Below are 12,227 nucleotides of genomic sequence, written 5' to 3'. Positions count from 1 at the left end.
ATAAATATTATGTAAACAAAAGGTCAAAAGGCATGACCAATCAAACCCTCCCGACCAATCAATGCCTATTTAGGCACACTGTCCGAGGGGATGTAATTCACCATTCAGTTTTCAATATTACAAAAAATTACTTATTACACTTACTACAAAATCTACACACAATTACTTGCATATTGACGTTCTATCTTCTAACATATTCAACCATAGGAGCTCTTAGAGCCCTTGCTATTGTAATCAATCATTAGGCATTACGTTATTCATCTCAATCAATTTAAACTATTATCAGTTTATGTAATATTCTTTGCCTAAAATAAATAAGCTTTGAATTGTCTAAATTCATATATTATTAGTGGTTGGAAGTTTTTTATGATTTTATACACAATTTCCAACATCTTTTGCTCTAAGCTCCCACGACCCACCGTTGAATTGTTCAATCTCCTCCATGGGATATTTCAATCATTATTAAATTGGTTCATTGCTATGTTGTGCTCTTGATGTAGTGGTAGGTTAAATTTAACAAAAACTAATAGTGTTCAATTTTGCAGGATATTGAGGTTTGATTTTAGTGAGATAGCTGGTGCCTTCAAGAAATTCAGAGAAAAATGGGTCAAGATAAGGAGTAAGTCATAACTTTGTGTCCATGCTTTGTTATTATTTTTTCTAATTGGGTGGTACAATGACATTCTGCAATACCAATTAGTACTTTTAAAAACTGTATGTATAATTGGGTTCAAATTTTATGGTAACAAAATGATTATGGGCATCGTTGTTGCTTGTTATTGGTCTTTTCTTCTAAATATAATCATATTTATTCTATATCCTTTATCGTAATGAGAAATGTTTTAGAAATGTGCACAGTGAACTGAAAATGTCGCGGATTGGTCTTTTTGTTGATTGGGGTTAACATCCAAATGGATCTACTAATTTGCTGAAGATTAATAATAAAGCCCTCAGATCTGAAAACTGGTTTTCCCCACATTGGGGTTTGTCCATAGATGTTTTGTCCAAAAATACTGGTGTATATTGTGTGATTCATTTTTCATATATTTTACTCCTTTTTCAGTTTGTGATTGTTGTTGTTTATGTTTTTATTTGTTGTGTCTGGAAAATAAATTAATTTGCTGTAATTAAATGACAAGAAAAAAATTAACTTGTTAATATCACCTTTTGGGTAAGTAGAGTTTCACACTACAGACAATAGAAGGGTGAGATCTCGGGTCTCTTCTTAGCCTTCCCCTATGGGAGATCGACATATACCATTGAGACCAATTCGACGATGTCGAACCATACATCAGTTCGGAGGTTATCAGAGCACCAGAGGGACCAACTCCAAATAGTTTGAGTGCAAAGCGTTCTTGACACGTTTGAATACCCCCCAATTTCATCAGAGCGGCCAGAGACCTATTCAGAGTTTCTTCCTTTCAACCTTGGATGCTAGGAGTATGCTTGCTCATACATCCCCCCAGGATCATATGGTCAAATCCCTACTGGCCTCAAGGGACTTTGACAGTGAACCTGTACCTAGTTCCCTTCCCTCACCATCGGTCATTAGACCCAGGAGCCCTTGACATCTCTAGCTCCATTGCTAGACCTTACCATCTCACTCACTCATTCCCTTTTAGCAGGCCATTACTATTTTGCATTGTGCCGCAAACTATTGAGTATTTTGTATTATACCACGTTCCCTTATATACCTGTTGCGGCAGCATTACCATTGGTTTCTTTCTGCCTATGTCATTTTTAGGATTTTTCTAGGAGATGCGCTTGCACTCCCACATTGTAGTCATATCGACTGTACTCTTTTTCAGTCCCATTGACCTACTTTTGTGGTCATTAGTTGGACATTAGTAAATTTACTTATTCACCTTTGTACTTTACATAGTCTCATTTGCCAATTAGCACTACTAGTGGAATGAAGCCCCCATGGAGGAAGTGCTAACATAGCAATTGCTCATTTGCTGCAAGGCCATGAATTAATTGTTTTGATGGCACATGCATAGTAAGGTAATTAAATTAAAAGTAGTTTTGTTTACATTCTACAAGAATAATTTAAAAAAACAATAATAATGGAGTGCAATTGACAGGATATATTTCAGAGAAAAAGCATGATGAGATTCATCTATCATTCATCAAATCTTCTAGAATTGAATATTGTCTACACCAGTGAGCAGATCTTTTTGTGGCACCTTAAAATTTTGGGTCATACAACATACTTTCAACTCCAAATGTGAATGTTATGTCTTGCCAAAGCTATGCGCTGAAAACCCTGGTGATGCTAGGGTTTCTGCAAAAATGGTATTTCTTAGTATAGAGGATTATGTGCATTATGAATCAGAAATCTCACGAGGCAATGTAGAAAATGTGTCCAAATATTGGGTATCAATACGAGTAGAGTCTGCAATAAATGTTCTCGTTATAGGTGGGCATGGTGGTTCCAATTTAGGGGTTGCTAGTGTTTGTTCGTAATGTTTGGGAAAACAGGTATTGCATATAGGAAAAACACCTTCATTAACCACTCACACAACCAGATCGAAAATCATAACTCCAATATTTTGTGACTAAAACCCTCTAATAGGGAAACAGTCCACGGCACCAGCCAATGTAGCCACTTGTGGCAATTTTACTAATGCAAAAGATAAAAATTTACATAAGGGAGCTTTCATGATCAATCATCAGCCATGACCCTCCATGCTCTTTAAATAGAGATCGTCGATCAATGGGGTGTTAAGCCACGGATCATTAGAAAATATGAGCTGTCGGATCATGCTGTGTATCGTGATTGTTCAGATTACAATGCAACTGATGCATACTAAAGAAACACACTATGAAACACACTTTTACCCAATAGACATGTGAGACCAAATTGAGCTTAACTAACAGGTATGTGTCTAAATATCCTAACACCTAATGCATTTTGGCCAGGCTCTTCAGGTTCTGTGCCATCATTCTGGGTTGAACTCGGCCTTATCAGCCTTTATTGTGACTAGTATAGAAGGGTTAAGTTGGCTTGTTTCAGTGATTCTGGATTGTAATAAAAATATATGGCAAAATGATGACAAAAACTGTGCAAAAATTGAAATAATTTTGTAAGGAAAATATGGGAGTTTTTTTTTTAATGACTGGTCTGTGTGTTTGACATGAGTTGCAGGTCTGGCTTCAAAAGCCTAGAAGCTCCTGTTAAAACTGCAGTAGATAAATTTCAGCTGCTTCCAGCATTTCTTAAGGTTTGTGTTTTTGTTTCTGCCTAGCTTCATGCTTTTTCTTTTTATGGGAGGGGATGCTTTGGCATGATATTTCAATTTTCAGGTAAGAGGACTTGTAAAACAGCACATCGATTCTTTCAACTATTTTGTCAACCATGAGATTAAGAAGATTATTCATGCAAAAGCGAATGAAAAAGTCTCAAGCGATGCTAATCCTAATTTCTATCTCAAGTAAGTGCAATTGTTGAATGAATTGAGGATATCTTTTGTTTCATAATTATGTTTGTATTTATTGAAGTTAGAGGTTTATCATGCCTCAGTTCCAGGTATATTAATGAAATTTGCAGAATTTTCCAGGTATACGGATATACATGTGGGTATGCCTTGCGTGGAGCAAGACTACATTCTGGAGCCAATCACACCACACCAATGTCGGTTAAGGGATATGACGTACGTTTGTAAAGACCTCATTTTTAAGCTGCAAATGTTCTTAGCTGCAAGATTCTTAGGTTGTGAGATTGTTGAGAAAGAAACTGCATTCATATAGTGCTGTTTCATTGAACATGCCCTTTATTTCATTGTGCACAACCTTTCTATGGAAATAGGTGTTTTAAGATTGCCTGTTTGATCTAATTCAACATAAGGAAGATTTGGAGGTACTTTGCAGGAATAAAAATTAAATAATATCATACCCTAAAGGCAAAAAAATGAACTGATCTAAAAGATTCAAAATAGGAGTTTAGTAAAGAATGAGATAGAATAGTATGTAGAGGTATTACAAAATGTCCAAATAGCACTCTGATCTGTTGATATTCCGATATAGCAAATAACTTCAATTACTATATCCCTATGATGGAGTATGCTGAAACCACCAGATGTAAATTTACTATCTAAAAACTAGAATTTCTGAGACAATTGTTAAATTTAATAGTTTTAGAATCATTAATATAATGGGATGTAGACTGAGGCAATGCAACCAAAACCTTTTCTGATATCTATGTGCACACATTCCTAGCTTGCTGAAGATTAACATGTCAAAGCAAACCACCACAGGAAATGTATTCACCTCGAAAATTAATTGTATAAAGACCATTCCAGTGAGACTAGGGTAAGGACAAGGTAGTATGGGATTATTGAGCATTTGTGTTGCTGTGTTCCTTCTTGAGGGATTTGTACATGAAGGATCATCTATGTGTTGGCAAACCTGGCAACTTTGCATATAACAGGACAGAGAATTGATACGTCACACCCTAGCTAGGCGTATCAATTCTCTGTCCTGTTACATCATTTTCACTTGGAGTAGCTCGGTTCTGTCCTGGTTAAGCAAGGAAGAAGCTTTCTGTGACTATCGTATTGGTCTACAACTTGTTTCAAGCCCAGTGAAGGTTTATCCCTGAGGAAAGCCTACCAAAATTCCCTGTGAAGCTGACGTCAAAGGTTCCGAGGTCTAAGAGGGACAGTGAGGCGTTTGAGTATTCTGCAGACCGCAGGGCTGAACATGTATTCTGTAACAGCGAACCTGAAGCTGCTTAAAGATAACAGGGTAGCACTGAACGCTTCCTGAGCCAATGACCATCCATCAGAGGTCATTCAAAGTCAAGCAGAATTGATTTAAGGGCTTCTGGTAAATGGATCACAGCTGCGGGAGACTGAGAGGCTGTGGACTACACTTCCAAGGATTATGTGTTGATCTGGTCAGTATAATATGTCTGCTGAATGCTGCTTTGATCTAGACAGTAAACGAATTGGAGAGCAGAATTGCATAGGACAGTAAGATGGCCTGCCAGGGCATCATTACTGTAGTAAGACTCTTAATAGACAGAGATCAAGCTAACAGTGGGACAATTAACTTGTAAGTTGGTTGAAGTGTGGTTATGGGAACAGGACTCTTGGATTTTATTTATTGTTGTGGATATAAAAGAGGATACTTCTAACTTCTTATATCAGATAGATAGTTACTGTTATGAATACTGGACAGTCAGTATTACTAGTATAACAACTCTTGTATCAGTTGTTAGAATGAAACTGGTGTTAACTATTGATGTCCTGAAAACCTATTGTTGTTTGCATCAGTGTGTATTTTATGTCTCTGCCTGAGGTTGAAAGAATATTGAGAAAATTAGTAGTGTTTTCTTTTGATTGTGCAACCCTAAGGGCAAAATTCCCTTGGGATATTACACAAAGTACTTTGCACAACTTCATCTTCAAATGTTTTTCTACCTGAGGGTTTGTAAACAAGTTCCCATGCTTAGATATGAGAGGGTTATCTAGAGGCCCTTATGTGTTTCCAAATTTAAGAGGAGGAACAATTCCTAGGCCGACCCAGGTATCATAAGTACAAGTGGGTAGTAGTAGGGTGGGGGTTTACTTCATCGAAGATGCCACCAATTGTGTACTAGCTATGAAATGCCATCTTTCTTGAGCATTATAATATGAGGAGGGAGCAATCCTAGAACCTGAGTTACCTTTTAAGTTTTTCCTCTACCTATTTTTAGTATTTACCACTCCTCTTGTTCATCTTTTTCTTGAATAGCTTGGGTTACAAGCTTGCATTCATGTATCTTCTACCTCTAAAAGATGAAACAATTTATTGCTTATGGGGGTTGGGATAATAATTTTTCTTTCATTTAGATTGCTCATACATTAGTCAGGAATTGGGTGAAGGCTAATGAGGGGGGTAAAGCTTTGGCTAGGTATTTGTCCATGCATTTTATTTTATCCCAACCATTTTTTTTTGCATTTTATACCCATGGCTCATGCTTTTTTCTTTATGCTGCATCAATCTCTTAGGGCAAAGTTTCAGGGCTCCTACCCAAGTTTGAGGAAAACAAGGAGCCAATACCAGTGAATGATAGCAATCAACCTAGAGATGCGATATGAAACAAGGTGAAGATGGAAGGTGATAAGGATGGGCTACCATGGGCATGCAATATCAATTAGTGCCTCTTATTTGTGCCCCTCCTGAATCATGGAAAGAAAGGCCTCAAAGAAGGTCACACTAGACTAGGGCCTAGAGATAACCAACAAGGTGAAGCACGGGAACAAGAATACAACCAAAAGAAATTTGTCATCCAACTCAACTTCCGATCCATACTAAAATGTTTTTAGACAAAAAAAAGAAAGAACTTGATTACAAAAATGGTTAATGTACCTAATGATGGATGACCCACCTTCATCTATGAGTAGTCTAGGTGTAATAAAGCACTGGCCGGAGTGTAGATGGAGGGTCTTTGTGGCTGTCTATTTGTAGATCACATAGGGCTGCCAGCTAGAAAAATGAACAGAATAGGAGAAGTTTTTTCTCCTCAGGGTCACCCACTTTGGTGGTTAACAGTGCATTACCACCACAAACACTTGTTATTGGAGTCTATAGAGTTTTGTGTTGGAGAGAGGTTTTCGTGGTGAAGTGCCCTTATAATGATCATTGAATTGCCAATTACCATGATTTTGCAAGCTCCTTTTGTTGTGAGGATGAGTAATCCTTGGACCACAGCTAGAGCCTCTAACTTGTTTATGGAAGTGCCTATACCCCATGCATATTCAAGTTCTATGTTTCCTTGTGGGTCATAGATGACCCCACCCTCACCAGACACCCTTATTGATCAGGCTGTACTTGAGTGGGACATGAAATGTGAATATTATGAATCTCATCATAATATGTTAATCTGTCAGGCATTTGTTTGCTTATGGAATAACATATTCAAATGTTTTCAGCGTTAAAACATTTATCACCATGTTCATATTTTCATAAGTAAGACCGAGATTGGCTATTGATACAAAAGACAGTTCTTTATATTGATATTATCTACAAACTATATATTCTTTCACTTTAAATAAAAATTTCACCTCATTTAAAAATTATTGGAAAAATAGATTAAAGAATTAAAGACTCTAGTATAAATAAATATTCTGTTTATAAAGATCAAATCAGCAACTGAAACTGCAATGTATATTTGTCAAAATTATATTTAAATGGTTTGACATGAGGTACACTTTTTCTTACAGGTATTCTGCACCAATCAGTGTTGATGTAGAATACACTAGAGGAAATGAGATTGTTCAACGGAAGGGGAAGGTAGGGCTTGTGGTTTTGCACGTTTGAGGAGTGTTTCACAACTCTAGAAGCTTATCATAGTTCATATGCTAATGTTTTCAAGATGTAGGGAGCTCTTACAATTGGAAGAATGCCTATAATGCTACGGAGTTGCCGTTGTGTGCTCACAGGCAAAAACGAGGCTGAACTTGCACAGCTTGGTCTGTTACATTTTAATTATAAAATTAGCCTTTTGATCTTGGTTATTTCTAAGTGCCCGACTATTTTTTTAGGAGCACAGTTGTTTTTATGATTTATATTTCAATGTTAACATTTCTATGCTGAATTTGCAGGTGAATGCCCCCTTGATCCAGGAGGCTATTTTGTTGTTAAGGGGACCGAGAAGGTATACAAATTATTTCACTCATGGATAGGCTCAATGAATTTAAGATGTTTCTTTTTAAATGCATGTTAAGATACATTGCTACACAAAATACATGTTAAGGCATACAAATCAATGAACCAGGCTGCTATTATACAGACTACACATGCCAACATAGGCAAGGAGTACCAGCATAACTGTCTTAGCTCCAATCTCGAGAGTCTTTATATCCTCAATGAAAAATGCTGATTATGACAAAAACCTGGACTGCCCAATCTACTTTGAAAATTTTAGTCTCAGCCACTTGAAAATGGGAGTCATGATCATTGAAATTTGTTAATTTTAGGCAACAATGGTATGTTCTATGCTAAAGAGCAATTTTACTTCAATTTCTTTATGAGCCCAATATCAATTTCAGTTTAGCAATCACATAAACATGTAAATAAAATGCTGATAGAACATAAACATGAACAGTAGAAGACAAGCCAAGACAAGATAACACAAGCTGTGGCACCATTCAGGGACAAACCCCAATGTGGGGAAACCCTTGATCAAATCTTCCTTTAGTCTTCAATAGTTCAGCAGAGAGAGATAGTACAATTTACAAATTCTACAGCAGCAAAAGAGCCCTAACCAGAAAAGTCAATGCTGGTCAACAGGGCAAATTTCTTCCTCAATTCAGCTTGGTCAAACCCAGTCAACTTTGGCCTCCAACAGCAAGTCTAATCAGCCCAAAACAGTCTGAAAATGTCCAGTCAAAACTGGTCAACAAAAGTCAACACTGCAATCAGCCCTAGTACAGTCAATGTTGGTCAAACAAGAGGTCAGATTACCTTGGCTCTTGTGCCTAGATCTGCGGCCTGCAAGGACAGAATTCCTCCACGCAAAATCGCACTAAAACAGGTCAATGCTTGGTCAACGCAGCCCAAAAACAGCCTCTGGAATTTTCGGTCAAACCTGGTCAACGCTGAAACAGAAAAAGCCCTTCCATGAAAAGAGAGTTGATTATTCGTTTTCATTATAGAATATGTTTTCTGTATTTCTTTGCTGATATGCACATTTGTTCCTAACATGAAATAAAGTTTATTATTCTGTCATTATGGAATATGTGTTGTCTTTCTTTGCTGATATACATTTCCACAGACTGAAGATAAGGATGGTTATTCTTTCAGGTCATTTTAATTCAGGAGCAACTCTCAAAAAACAGAATAATAATTGATACTGACAGTAGTGGAAGGTATGAATTGTAAAGTTGCTGGTGCTAGAACATGAAAAAAAAATATTATGGCAAATAGCTTCTTTATTTTCATAACATAGCAGTCCTCTTCTTTCTTGTTTTGCACTAGCATTTCTATTCAAGAATAAAATTCTTCCTTTGACTATTAATATAAACAAATAATATACCTATTGGGCATTTTATACAAAAAGCAGGCTGCTAAGCAGCTACCACAAGCTAGTCCAAAACTGGGTGGGTTCAACTATCAAAATTGCCCAAGGGTATTAAGAAAGAGAAAACTGCAAGCAGCTTTGGAGTTAAACATTTTCACTCTGTTCATGGTTTTAGGCTTGAAATTGGATGGTTTGGTTTTAATATTTGAGGTTGTCCAGTCTTCCTTTTCAGACCTGTTAGCACTATTTTTTTTACTTTAGATATGATAATAACTTTAATATCAGCAGTCGTCTCTGGAAAATCCTCCTCTCCGTTTGGGCTGGTCTTGCCAACCTCAGGGGGTGTACCTTATGTCTGTACCTGCTGTTCTAATCTGTAAATCTGCAATAAAAAATGGAAAAACAAGATGAATGCTGTTTGACTGGTAAGTTAGTGGCCAAACAAGTATGTAAAACTTCATAAATTAAATGTGTGGAATAGTCCTTTGCAAGTCAGCCTTTTATGTGGAAAAATAATGTGAGAAGAAAGCATATCTAAGTGGCTACTACTGCAAATAAATAGCTGAAAACTCTTAATTATTTGCACAAGATAACATTGAATCAAACAAGCTAGAGTGAGTGGTCAAAACTGAATTTTTTTCCATCAGAGCCATTGGTTGCACCCATGACTGTCACAAAACTTGAATACAATGATATCTAGAGACAAAGTAGTAAGAGCTAGAATAGAGAGAGAAGAAAGCATGGCTGCTTTCTCTTGTTAGAGATAATTCCAAGTTGGACGGTTGGCCTTCCACCCGTTTAAATAGTTTTTCCCTTTGCAATTTGTGGCAAGGAGGGGAGGTTGGATTCTTCCATAATTGGGCATTCTTTCGCATTATTGCATCAGTTGAGCTTTGAGTGGAGATGAAACTGAGTTATGTGGCCCTTTCTTCAGTTGAATTGAAGTATCTTAGGTTAACATGAGATAAAAATAACCCTGGGATGAATTTAACAAATTCAACTTGGCAGAACTTTCTCATGATAATATATATTTTTTTTAACTAAAACGATTATGATTTTTATTGAATTGAAATCCTTGCGTCTAAGCCCAAGCTGCCCCAGTTACATTACAGCACATATTTCAGATTCCGGGCTGTTGCTGTTCTCAATCAGCGTGATGTTCAGGGCATTTGAATTGTGCTTTCAGTGTTTACAATTAGCATTCCTTTCATCAGGGAGCTGCCTTTGTTTGCAAGCTGGTCGGCTTCAGCATTTGACTTTCTGAGTATGTGGTAAAATTTACATGTATCAAAATCTAGAAGTACTCTCTTCAGCCTGTCCAGGATTTTATTGAGGCTGGCATTTCTAAATAAGCTTCCCGTCTTCAAGCTCTTGATTATTAGCTCTGAGTCTCCAAAAACTTGAAGTTCTTTAACTCCTTTGTCTCTTGCAATGTGACAGGCTTTTAGCAACCCAAGTATCTCTGCTTGATTGTTAGATTTCTGGCCGAGTCCCCAGCTAAAGCAGTGTTTTGCTATACCATCAATTGAGTATATGACCCCCCCTGCACCTGCATCACCGGGGTTCCCTTTGGATGCTCCATCAAAGAAAATTGTAGTTAACTTTTGAGACTGCCACCACTGTTGGAATTTGTCATTTTCTTCTCTTATGCACCACTCTTGATTTGCCTTTTGAGGGGGGAGGAGCTGCCTATGCGGCCTGGGCTCCAGCGTGCCTATCCATCTTTTTTCTTCAGGCGAGAGCAATGGATCTTCTTTAACGTACTGTTGTTGAACTGCTTCTAGAAGGAATGATTTAGCTTTTGCTGCAACTTGCAATGGAGTGTGCTTCGTCTCTCTGAAGATCTGTTGATTTCTTGCAAGCCATAGCTGCCAACACACATACTTTGGGATTGCTGTCTATATTTTTTTCCAGATTGATTTAAGAGGGATGCTTTGAGGATAGATACTGTTCCAAATGGCAAATAGATCTGCAACAGAGGATGGTGAAGGCATAGAAATCTGAAAATTATATAAAATGATACTCCATACCTCTTTTGCAAAATGGCACTCCAGAAAAAGATGCTGGGCAGTTTCTGCATGGCTGTTACATAGAATACATCTGTGAGGTCCAGCTATGTTCCTTTTTTCGAGGTTGTCTCCGGTCAAGACTTTATTATGGGCCAGAGTCCAAAAAAAGAAATTCACCTTTGGAAGGGCTAGAGGGTCCCAGACATTCTTCCAAAAGGCTGGGTTTTGACTGCTATTTTTTGATTCTTGCAAAGCTCTATATCCTGCTGCTGTCATGTACTCTCCTGTCTGGCCCCAACCCCATTTGTCAGACATATATCTGTTGGTGGGCGCTGCTTCCTCCAGCAAGTCTTCTAGCATAGTTTGTTGATGGAATAACCTCTCTGGGACTCCATGGAAATCCCACCCTATCCAGTCTCCACGATGATCCCATTTTGACAATTCAAATATGGTATTAACTCCTGCCTGCTTCAGCCAATCCCTGAGATCAGCTATGTCCTCGTTGTCCTTCAGAGGTTCATTCCCCATAATTCTGTCATTCCACATATGGGTGCGCTTGCCATTGCCCGGAATCCTGTAAACCTGTTTATTGAAAAACTTGCTACTCTTACAACATAATTTCCACACCTGCATGCTGTTAGCTGTATTTATATTCTGGAGATTACTCAGGTCTTTGTTTGGTCTGTATTTAGAGTTAAGCAATACGCTGACCGGATGGGAAGGTTCATGGATCAGTTTCCATAAAATTTTTCCTCCCATTGCTAAATTAACAAGGGCTGGATCTCTTATTTGCAAGCCTCCATCTGCTCTTGTTTTTTTAACAACTTCCCATTTCACCAGGTGCATTTTTTTTCATTTCCCTTTCCTCCCTGCCACAGGAAGTCTCTGAGCATTTTGGAAATTTGCTCCGAGACATTTCTTGGAGCTAAGAGGAAAGCTGCCTGATAGATTGGTAGCGCTGACAGCACTGCTTTTATAAGGATTACTTTGCCTCCTTTCGTCAGCCAGTGGCCTCCCCACGCTGCAATTTTGGCTTTAAATTTCGAAATTATTTCTGTCCAGAGCGTTCTTTTATTTGCACCTGATATTATGGGAAGGCCCAGATACTTAAATCTGTCCCAATTTAATTGTCCTTTGAATCCAAGAAGAGAGGTAATGTCAGAGAGCTCCCTCTGTTCCACATTCCAGCTATACACTTCAGTTTTGTTCTC

General features: G+C 37.8%; 1 protein-coding gene across 1 annotated transcript in view; it reads left to right on the top strand.

The window, feature by feature from the left end:
• The window catches only part of NRPC2 (nuclear RNA polymerase C2), a 292,525-nt gene that overhangs the window by 17,673 nt on the left and 262,625 nt on the right, over positions 1 to 12,227 (top strand). Inside the window, exons 2-9 of the mRNA XM_089392785.1 lie at positions 546 to 619; positions 3,149 to 3,224; positions 3,307 to 3,434; positions 3,561 to 3,653; positions 7,209 to 7,278; positions 7,367 to 7,457; positions 7,590 to 7,642; positions 8,791 to 8,855. Of these exons, the coding sequence (XP_089248911.1) occupies positions 603 to 619; positions 3,149 to 3,224; positions 3,307 to 3,434; positions 3,561 to 3,653; positions 7,209 to 7,278; positions 7,367 to 7,457; positions 7,590 to 7,642; positions 8,791 to 8,855 (593 nt within the window). The 5' untranslated portion in view covers positions 546 to 602. The remainder of the gene's footprint in view (positions 1 to 545; positions 620 to 3,148; positions 3,225 to 3,306; positions 3,435 to 3,560; positions 3,654 to 7,208; positions 7,279 to 7,366; positions 7,458 to 7,589; positions 7,643 to 8,790; positions 8,856 to 12,227) is intronic.

The sequence above is a fragment of the Pinus tabuliformis genome, chromosome 1_1 (genome assembly GCF_031772625.1).
Source record: "Pinus tabuliformis cultivar Carrire ecotype Pingquan chromosome 1_1, CPIR1, whole genome shotgun sequence".
Taxonomy (NCBI): Eukaryota; Viridiplantae; Streptophyta; class Pinopsida; order Pinales; family Pinaceae; genus Pinus; species Pinus tabuliformis.
The sequence above is the reverse complement of the archived record's forward strand: the minus strand, read 5'-3'. Positions and strand labels throughout refer to the sequence as shown.